The sequence below is a fragment of the Zea mays genome, chromosome 2, assembly GCF_902167145.1.
Source record: "Zea mays cultivar B73 chromosome 2, Zm-B73-REFERENCE-NAM-5.0, whole genome shotgun sequence".
Lineage (NCBI taxonomy): Eukaryota > Viridiplantae > Streptophyta > Magnoliopsida > Poales > Poaceae > Zea > Zea mays.
Genome location: NC_050097.1, coordinates 12,389,101 through 12,399,793, shown reverse-complemented (window position 1 = coordinate 12,399,793; position 10,693 = coordinate 12,389,101). Strand labels below are relative to the sequence as shown.

At 43.3% G+C, this 10,693-nt stretch overlaps 1 protein-coding gene across 1 annotated transcript; it reads right to left on the bottom strand.

Annotated features, from left to right (window-relative positions):
* Positions 1 to 678: 678 nt before the first annotated feature.
* LOC103645979 (xyloglucan endotransglucosylase/hydrolase 2) lies at positions 679 to 3,075 on the bottom strand. Its single transcript, XM_008670713.4, has 3 exons — positions 1,783 to 3,075; positions 1,469 to 1,668; positions 679 to 1,326 (listed from the first exon to the last, which is right to left on the bottom strand). Exons 1-3 carry the CDS (start codon positions 2,071 to 2,073, stop codon positions 921 to 923), a joined length of 897 nt encoding a protein of 298 aa, XP_008668935.1. The 5' UTR covers positions 2,074 to 3,075; the 3' UTR covers positions 679 to 920.
* Between the last annotated feature and the right edge of the window lie 7,618 nt (positions 3,076 to 10,693).

Sequence of the window (10,693 nt, the reverse complement as noted above, 5' to 3'; positions counted from 1 at the left end):
GCCTGAGGTCGGGCGAGGCGGCGGCTCCTCCGAGGCCGAGGCTGGGGCTGAGGCCAAGGGTCGGGTGAGGACGTGACTCTTTCTGAGGCCAAGGCTGAGGCCGAGCTCTGGGGTCGGGCGAGGCGGAGATCTCCTCCCGAGGCCGAGGCCGAGGCCTAAGGTCGGGCGAGGCGGAGCTTCTTGTTGCGCCTGAGGCCGAACTTGACTGTTGTCAGTTTCACCCGGGTGGTTGGCACAGCAACCGGAGCGGGGCGGGCGGCGCTGTTTTCCTGTCAGATCAGTCAGTGAAAGGGCGAAATGACTGCGGTCACTTCGACCTTGTCGACTGAGGCACGCGTGTCAGGATAAGGTGTCAGGCGATCCCAGCATTAAATGCGCATGCAGTACGGTCGGCTGGTAAGGTGATTTGGCCAAGGTCGCTTGCACGACAAGGCTTGCCTTTGGCTGAGCCGAGGGTGTGAGACCCTCGGGTGAGACGTAAATTCGTCCGGGACTACTGTTCCTGCCCGAAGCCGGGCTCGACCGAGGCGAGATCGCGTCCCTTGGCAGATGAAGCTTTGACTTTGACTTGAACTGTCAGTATTTATGGTCTGTTCTGAAGGTGTTTATCAACCGTGTTTAGAAGTGTTGGGGGTACCCCTAATTACGTTACCCGACAACACTGTATTAACCACCTCATATTAAATCTTTTTTTCCATGGTTTCTTTTTCCTCCATAAACTTTATATCTCTTTTTCTCATCTACGATCCTAGCAAGTTTAAAACAGCCACATGCGTCTACGGACGTAGAAGTTGGAATATATGCTAGACATCTTTGACCAATCTAGAGATGGTTTCATAATTGTTCTTGTTCTCGTTCCTCTAGTAGAGAGGCAAAAAAAAAATGAAACAATAATCTGATGACCATCACTTGTACTCGCTCTACGCCAACCCACATTCCGTGGGGAAGCCACCGGGGAACCTCTTTGAGTCGGTGCAGTAGTTGTAGATCATGTACATATCCTCCGCCTCCTTCAGCTGCTCCTGCCGCTTCATGTCGTCCAGCCCAGCTGCTCCGCCGTCAAGCCAGTCGCCGCCGCCGGGCGCTGGGCCCTGGCCGCACACCCACGCGGACCCGCTCGGCTCGCAACCGTTGGCGCGGTAGTTCCGGAAGTAGGCGGTGAAGGGCGCCTGGGACCAGTCCGTCTTGACGCGCCCGCCCTGCGTCGCCCAGTCGTCGGCGTCCCAGAGGACGCCGTTCAGCCTCATCGGCTGGTACACCGGGAAGGGGATGCCGACGTCCCAGTGGTTCCTGAACCGCCGGATCGCCTTGTTGTCGACCAGGATCCTGAAACTCATCTCGTTATCTCACTTGCTCATTTTTGAAGGAAAACTTGTTGTTTCAGCAAAGAGTCGTTGTCACTGAAAGCTGGCGACGACTGCTAAAAAAGCTCCGTGGATGTAGTAAGAACAAGAACAGAGGGGCTTACAGGATCTCGTCTGAACTCCAGATGATGGAATAGGTGTGGAAGTCTAGGGTAGGGTCGAACCAGAGCCGGTACTGCACCTCCCTGCCACCAGAGCCATTGGCGAAGATGTTGGTGTGCAGGGTGTACGGCTGACCGGTGAGGTTGCCCAGGAACTCCAGGTCGATTTCGTCATGGGTCTTCCACTGCTGTTCAGACATCAACTGCGCATTCATAGCATCCGTCGTCACTCAAAGAGCTAGGAACGAAGGCAAATGGTTGTTCACAAGCTGGCATGCATGAATGATAATGTCAGAGATGTCTTGTTGCTCACTCACGTAAACCGTCGTGACGGTGCCGGCGGAGTTCCCCGGGACGAGCTTGATGTCGATGTCGATCCTGGCAAACAGATAGGAGGTCTTGGACCGGAAACCCGACCCCATGACGCGGTCCAGCGACAGCCCGATGGTCTGGTCGTCGCCGCCGTTGCTTCCGTTTAGAAGCTGTGTTGGGCCCCAGAGTATGTCGAGCTGGTCCGTCATGCGACCACCGGCAGCCACCGAAGAGAGGGCAGCCATCGTCGTGAGAACCGATAGGAAGGCTAGGAGGTGCGCCGTAGCCGCTGCCATGGTTCCCGGCTGCCGGTGGTGTGAAATGAGGAATGGCGTGGCGTGTGGGGGGGCAGTGGACCAGTGGTCAAGTGCAGGCTATATGCAGAGACTATGGGTCACTGGGCGATCTCACTACCAGGGTCAAATTCCACGCAGCAGGATCGATCTCATCTCGAACTCGGCGACGCCATAGCTTGTTGGGAGGTGTAAACAAGTTTGATTATAGGCTGGCTAACGAAGACCTAAGCATAGAAAAAGGATGGAAGGATTAATTCATGGACATTGGCCAAAGGGGAGAAGAGATGGGAAAGCCAGCAAGAAGTTGACCTGATTTAATGTGTTTGTCACTAGAGCTAAGACTTAGAGCAACTCTGCATGATCTCTAGTTGAGCACTCATAGTTAAATATATTAGATAATTATGCACTTTTAAGATTAATTAATTCCTAAAACAATTACTACATAAACAATGGATAAGCTACACATAACAAATAAAAAACATCCACGTAGTAGATTACATCCATCTTGAACGTATCTAAAAGAAACAAGAGCGATAAACTTAGTATTAATCATGCTGGGGATCGCTCTAGGCCGGTCGAAGCTGAGTTTGCGGAGTCATTGAAGTTTGTAGACGTCACATTGCAGATCAACTCATCGAGCAGTCACATAATCGTTGTCTGAAAACCTGATTTGCACCAACCTGCACAGGTCCTTCCACGGAGCCAGGTTTCGGAGACACTGCTCTTCCCGTCGTCATTGTCACGTTGATGACAGGATGGAGGAACCTCAGATCACGCAACAACAAGGGTTCCTGTTGGACACCCAGGAACGGGGTGCCAGAACAAAGCCCAAGAAGACTTTTCGAAAGCAGTCAAGTCCCTATCGAGCAATCTTATGAGGCGGAGCGGGCAACCAAGTCCCCGCCGAGCAATCCTGCGAGGCAGAGCGGGCGACCAAGTCCCTGTCGAGCAACCTTGCAAGGCGGCGTGGGCGACCAGGTCTGTGCCGAGCAACCTTGAGAGGCGGAGCGGACAACCAAGTCCCTGCCAAGCAACCTTACTGGAGACTAGCGTAAGGGAAAGCTGACCCAATGATACAAGTCCACGTCAGCGGGACAAGACGGGTCATCGCCAAACTACGTCCGAACCTTGGATACAACGCCGAAAGGTCTCTGACGGATGTCAGACGACACTTCGCCACGTACTGGCTCAGACGAACGCCACCGACGAATAAGGCCAGTCAATCCCAGTCAAAGGGACCTCAGCATCAGAGTCTCTATAGTGACCGACATATCAGGAAAGATGTAACAGATACACTATATCGGGTGTATACCTACGCATGGCGGCAAATGAAGCAGACCCATGATGATAGGCGAAGCTACTGAGAGCACCTAGAGGGGGTGAATAGGTGATCCTTTAAAATCAAACACTAAATAGCCACAACCTTGATTATTAAAGTGTTAGTGTGACCAAGTGGCTATGGAGCGAGCTCGTGCGAACAAAACAATCACAAAAAGCAACACAAGAGACACACGATTTTTATCCCGTGGTTCGGCCAAGTAACACTAGCCTACTTCCACGTTGTGGCGTCCCAAAGGACGAGGGTTGCACTCAACCCCTTTCAAGTGATCCAACGATGAACTTGAATACCACGGTCTTTTATCTTTTGAGTATACTTCCCGTTTGCGAGGAATCTCCACAAGTTGGAGCCTCTCGCCCTTACAGTATTGATCACAAAGAAAGCACAAGAGTAAGGATGGGAGAGCAACACACACAAGACCCAAATCCGCAGCGCACACACGCACACAAGTGAAGAAGTGAGCACACAAACACAGCTCAAGAAGTTTATGAAAGTCGCCTAGAGGGGGGTGAATAGGCGAAACCTGAAAATTAAAACTTTATCCCCCAACTAGATCCCTTGATTAGTGGTTAGAACAAGATATACAAATATCGGAGAATAGAAACTAAGTTCTTGCTTGAAAAGAGTATTGCTAAATAACGCGGAAGTGATAAATCAATACAACTAGTAAGTTAAACAAAGCAAGAAGCCTTAGATGAGAAGAGCACTAGGACAAGTTCTTTCTTGCAACGTGTTGCTTCACTAAATGGGAATTTAACTTGAAGCAACGCCAAATGATATTAGCAAATAAAGGTGCAAGAAAACTTAGAGCAAGGGAAAACAAACAAATCACAAGCAATAAACACAGTGGACACGGGTGATTTGTTTTACCGAGGTTCGGCCCTCGAAGGCCTAGTCCCCGTTGAGGAGTCCACTTAAGGACGGGTCTTTTTCAACCCTTTCCCTCTCTCCCCCGATCACACAAGGATCGGTGAGCTCTTCTTCTTCTCAAGGATCACTCTCGATCCCACAAGGACCACCACAATCTTTGGTGTCTCTTGCTAGCTTTTACAAGCCTCCAAAACTTTGGAGAAAGTTCGAATGGGAGTCAAAACTCCACGCGCAAATGAACAAAAAGATGAAGCACACACTATCTCTCGATGAATCTCACAAGGCGCTAGGGCTAAACTCAATTGAGTAGCTCTCAATTGCTCGCTCTCTCTTTTGTGGCACTTGTGTTGGTTGTAGTGGACTAAATCTTGTGTATAGAATGGATCAATGAATATATATGGTTGGGAGGGCTTGAGTATGTCAACTAGATGACTTGGAATGTTGCTTGGGCTCCCACACATTGAAGTGGCCGGTTGGGGTGGTATTTATAGCCACCAACCAAAATCTAGCCGTTGGTGAAAGCTGTCTGTCGTATGGTGCACCGGACAGTCCGGTGCACACCGGACATGTCCGGTGCGACAGCCACGTCACCCGACCGTTAGGGTTTCGACCGTTGGAGCGCTGACTTCTGGGCCCGCCTAGATGTCCGGTGGCGCACCGGACATGTACTGTAGAGTGTCCGGTGCGCCGTCTCGCGCGAGCCTGACTTCTGCGCGCTCTGGCGCGCATTTAATGCGCCTGCAGGTGACCGTTGGCGTCGAAGTAGCCGTTGCCCCGCTGTCACACCGGACAGTCCGATGTACACCGGACAGTCCGGTGAATTATAGCGGAGCAGCCGAAGTGAATTCCCGAGGCTGCCGAGTTCGCGAGGCCGCTCATCCTTGGAGCACCGGACACTGTCCGGTGTACACCGGACAGTCCGGTGAATTATAGCGCGCCGGCTTACGAGAATTCCCGAAGGTGAAGAGTTTGAAGTTGGAGTCCTCTGGTGCACCGGACATGTCCGGTGGCACACCGGACAGTCCGGTGCGCCAGACCAGAGGTGCCTTCGGTTGGCTCTTGCTCCTTTGTTTGAACTCAATACTTGGTCTTTTTATTGGCTAAGTGTGAACCTTTGGCACCTGTATAACTTATACACTAGAGCAAACTAGTTAGTCCAATTATTTGTGTTGGGCAATTCAACCACCAAAATTAATTAGGAACTAGGTGTAAGCCTAATTCCCTTTCAATCTCCCCCTTTTTGGTGATTGATGCCAACACAAACCAAAGCAAATATAGAAGTGCATAATTGAACTAGTTTGCATAATGTAAGTGCAAAGGTTGCTTGGAGTTGAGCCAATATAAATACTTACAAGATATGCATGGATTGTTTCTTCATTTTTAACATATTGGACCACGCTTGCACCACACGTTTTGTTTTTGCAAATTCTTTTTGTAAATCCTTTTCAAAGTCCTTTTTGCAACATAGTCAAAGGTAAATGAATAAGATTTTTGCAAAGCATTTTCAAGTTTAAAATTTTCTCCCCTTGTTTCAAATGCTTTTCCTTTGACTAAACAAAACTCCCCCTCAAATAAATTCTCCTCTTAGTGTTCAAGAGGGTTTTAAGATATCAAGTTTTGAAAATACTACTTGCTCCCCCTTTTTGAACACAAAGAGATACCAATTTGAAATTTTCCAATTGAAAACCATTAATTTAAAATTAGGGTGGTGGTGCGGTCCTTTTGCTTTGGGCTCATACTTTCTCCCCCTTTGGCATGAATCGCCAAAAACGGATACTTTGAGTGAGATATAAGCCCTATCCTAACTATTTTCTCCCCTTTGGCAAATAAAACATATGAGTGAAGATTATACCAAAGATGGAGAGACATTGTGGAGTGATGGCGAAGGGTAGATAATACCGATAGAGTAGAGTGAAAGCTTTGTCTTCGCCGAAGACTCCAATTCCCTTTCAATGTACCTATGACTTGGTTTGAAATTTACTTGAAAACACATTAGTCATAGCATATAAAAGAGATATGATCAAGAGGATATATCAAATTAAGCATGATCATAGTTCTATATAACATAGATTGCTCCCCCTAAATATGTGCGAGAGGAAAACATATTTTTGGCCTCAAATGCCAATTGCACATAATTAGGTAAATGAGAACATATCTATATCATACAGAATGTGAAGTGCATTGTGTCATAGTATAAGTGTGATGCTCATGACAATTTATGCACTTATGAAAGCATGTTGTAAACAATTTAAGCATTTTCCCTTAAGGATTTCAAAGAGACTTAAGGACCATCCACCTTTGAAATAAAGGCAGCTTATCCTCGTTACAAGGTTAAGCTTTAAGCTCTTTGACAATTAAATCACTTCATCTAGTTTCAACAAAGATGCATTAAAGCATGAATGAATTTTTGAGAAGTTAAACTAGATATGAAGCAGGGATATGCATGGACATGCTTTCTCTTCCTTTTAAACAAGATATGTAAAGAGAGTATAGAAAAGGAAGATTTAGGTACAAGTTTAAATGAAAGGAGATAGTTTTACCTTTTTGTACCTTTACATAGGGACGCTCTCTTCATTGTACTTTGTCCTTAGTCTTAGATGCTTAAGACCTATTCTTAATGACAATATATGGAAATATTTTGCACAAGAGAGAGTTCTACAACTAGTGATCTTTTCAAGCATATATCCAATGGATCACAAGTTGCATAAATGTATCATGAATTCTCCCCTTAACTTAGTGCATATCAAGAGAGATATCGATTGATAGTATATACGGCACTAAGAAGCATGATTGTTGATTGAATTCATTCAATGATCAAACAAATAACTTATGTGATCAAAAGAACAACATACGCATTAGATTATCAATTAAGCTTAGAGTAGGAGAATCTAGCAAATACTTCATGAGAAACTCATTCTCATGCAAGAGACTATATGAAATTTCTAAGATAAAGTAATAGTCTCAACATAATCAAGATATAAAAAGAGGCTCCCCCTAAAGATATGCATCAAGTATTTGAATGAATTGAATGGATGCATTTACTTTAAAGACAAATAGAGAGAAGCATTATACATCTTGATCAAGGCTTATTAAATTTGTAATAAACAACTTGAGCCTAGTATTCTCAATATGAAAGTATTTAGAATACTCACAACCACACCATTGATTGTTTTGTAGACCTTATTATCCAAGTAGGTGTTGTTGTTCTTGATGTCCTCCTCTTTCATTTGAGAGATATGAGTGAGCACCTTTGTTTTTACCTTTCTTCTTTTGGGTGAAGAACAACCCATGAGGCTTGTGTACTTTCTCTTTTGTAGATATTCATAAGTAAGCTCAAGAGATACGTTGTTAGTAACACAAGCACTAGTTTCCATTTTTGTAACCATTTTTGATAAGGAATGAAAGGCTAGATTACTAAAACATGGAAACTTCATAGCATGAACTAGATTATCCATAGATGATGTTATGCTCAATTTTAACTCATAAAACAAGCATAAATAATCCTTTGAGATTATAGGAATAAATCTAATTCATGATTTGGAAAGCGATAAATGTGAAAGAATCATATCCAATTTTGAGCAAGTAGAAATACATCATAAAACATTGGATTGATTTTTCTTTTCATGTTAGATTACACGCTTCCAAAGAGAAACTTATTCTCTACAAGTGAGACTACTTTGGGTTACTTAAATAAAATCAATAGTCTCACTATTCTAGTTATAGAGAGAGTTTTCCTTTTATAAGTGTCCTAAGGATTTGAATTCCTTGCATAACACCTTGTTCTTTTAGGAACTTGAAATATCTCTCTATATCTAGAAACATGGCAATAATAGAATAACTTAGCGAAAAACATGCCATGTGACACTTCCAACAATTTAAAGCATGTAGATTGCCATAGGATGGAAATGATGAGTATGCAATCTACCATATGATAGAAAATTCTTCAAAGAATGGTAATATAAATTTAAAGGCATTTGAAGTGCTTCAATCTTTCTATGTGACTACACAAGACACATAAGAAATGATATTCTAAAATACTTGCACTTAAAAGATAAGTGTTACCATCCTTTGGCTTTCCTCCATGTTGTAGGCCTTGATTTTTGCACATGATATCTCTTCACTTTCTACAACATATAATATCTTCCTTGAGATGATATGAGTTTAAGACATAGCAATTTGAAAAATAACCTTGGGTCAATCATGTATATTGAAGATTGATAGCTTGAGTTGATAAGAATTGAATGAACTCTCTCAAGCACCCCAAAGACTTCATATCATCTCCTTCTCCTACAAAGCTTGTCAAGCATATTTTGGTACCCATCGCTTGATGGGTCCATCACGGTTAGTCAACAAAGATCTAGGAACCCAAAAGTCCTTTGTGTTAGCACTAGGTAAACTCATTACCTTTCTAGCACAAGTTGCAATTTTGGGTTGCCTAGTTACATGAGAATTAATTGACAAGCTAGGAGTGGAATTGTTACCAATGGGACAATCCTTGCATTAATGTCCCTTCTTTCGGCATGTGTAGCATAGGCGTTTTTCAAGTTTTGAAGTTTTCTTCTTTCCTTGTTTGTTGCTTGCTACATGGTTAGTAAAAACTTTCTTTTCTAACCCTATGCCTTTTTGTTTTAAATGAGGACAAGATCTAAGCAAGTGTCCCTTCTTGGAGCATTTAAAACAAAGTCTATCATCCTTGTTAATAATCAAGCCATTTTTAATGTAGGGACATGACCTAATCAAATGCCCCTCTTCAAAGCATTCACTACACCTCTTAATGTGAAGTGTGGTTTGATCATTACCTTGGATGTTACCTTTTGTGGAGGTGTGGTTGAGGCTTTTGGAGGAGGTGTTGAATTTCATCTTTTGTTTCTTCCTCTTGGCAATCCTCAAATCCTTGACATTTTCTTCAAGGGATGTAGTGCATGCCACAGTTGTTCCCGTCTCAAGCTTCTTCACCATGTGATCACGGTTATCTTGAGAAGGTTGGGCAATGCATTTCCCTTTTAGTTGTGTCAAGCTCTTCTTTAGCCTCTCATTTTCTTCTTTGAGCTTTTGATATGAATCATCATTTGTTCCTGCAAATTCTAGCTCAACGGAAGATTTGCTTGTCGACAAACAACAAGCATTAGCATATGGTAATATAATATCAATTTGAATACATGTGCACGAGTGAGGTTGTTGGGATTTTAAGTTTTCTATCACAACCTCATGAGCAATGTTTAATATGATATGATCATCCATAAGATTTTCATGAGAACATAGAAGCATATCATATTTTTCTTGAAAAGCTAGATTTTCAACTTTTAGCTTTTCTATTTGGTCCTTAAGCAAGGTATTCCTATTTACTAATTGAGTGATACAATGTAAAGCGTTATCATGCTCAATTGAAATAGTTTCATACCTTTGGACCAAATCAACATGAGAGCACTTTAGCTCCTCATGTTCTTTAGTCAACTCGTCAAAGTGTAGCATTTTCATGGAGAGAACGTCTTCTAGCCTTTGACGAGCTTCGCTTTGCTCTCTCGCTCTTTCTAGAAGTTTGAGCATGACCGTCTTATCTTCTTGGCTTAGGCGAGCGTAGAGATGCAAGAAGCTTCTTTCTTCCTCCTCATCCTCATTTGTCCTTCCGCTATCATTTTCATTAGCCATACAACATATGTGGGAATTGAAATGGGAAGACAAACCTTTTGAAGAGGTGGATTCATCGTTTGGTCTCCATCGTTCATTTTCTTCTTCTTCCTTGCAAGGGTTAGTATCACAAATACCAAAGGAAGTAGAAGCACAAAATGAACTATCATGTTTGGACTTATTAAATTTGCTTTTAATTCTAGTCCAAATATCATGCGTATCATGGGTGGATTCGTCATAATTTGATATGAAGGCACGATAATCTTCTTTGCTAAGAGAATTGCTTAAGATGTCAAAAGCTAGGTAGTTTAAGCGAAAACATCTTTGGTCCTCCTCGGAGATAATTTTTCCATTATAACTAGGAGGGAAGATACTCTTGTCTAAAATTTGTTCTAATTGAGGATCTATGGTTCTAAAAGCTTTTATCACTCTAGTAGACCAAGAAACATAATTAGAACAATCGGAAAGTAATATCTCAAGAGTTACCTCCTTGTTCTCCTGGGTCTTCTTGTTCTTTTGGGATCTTCTACGAGCCATCACTTCGAGTTGTTAGACTCAAGATGAAGTGCCTAGCTTTGATACCAATTGAAAGTCGCCTAGAGGGGGGGGGGTGAATAGGCGAAACCTGAAAATTAAAACTTTATCCCCCAACTAGATCCCTTGATTAGTGGTTAGAACAAGATATACAAATATCGGAGAATAGAAACTAAGTTCTTGCTTGAAAAGAGTATTGCTAAATAACGTGGAAGTGATAAATCAATACAACTAGTAAGTTAAACAAAG

Coding starts and splice junctions, on each gene's coding strand:
- LOC103645979 (XM_008670713.4), bottom strand. CDS start 2,073: ATGGCAGCGGCTACGGCGCACCTCCTAGCCTTCCTATCGGTTCTCACG. Junction 1,669..1,782: donor GCACCGTCACGACGGTTTAC/GTGAGTGAGCAA, acceptor ATGAATGCGCAG/TTGATGTCTGAACAGCAGTG. Junction 1,327..1,468: donor TGGAGTTCAGACGAGATCCT/GTAAGCCCCTCT, acceptor GATGAGTTTCAG/GATCCTGGTCGACAACAAGG.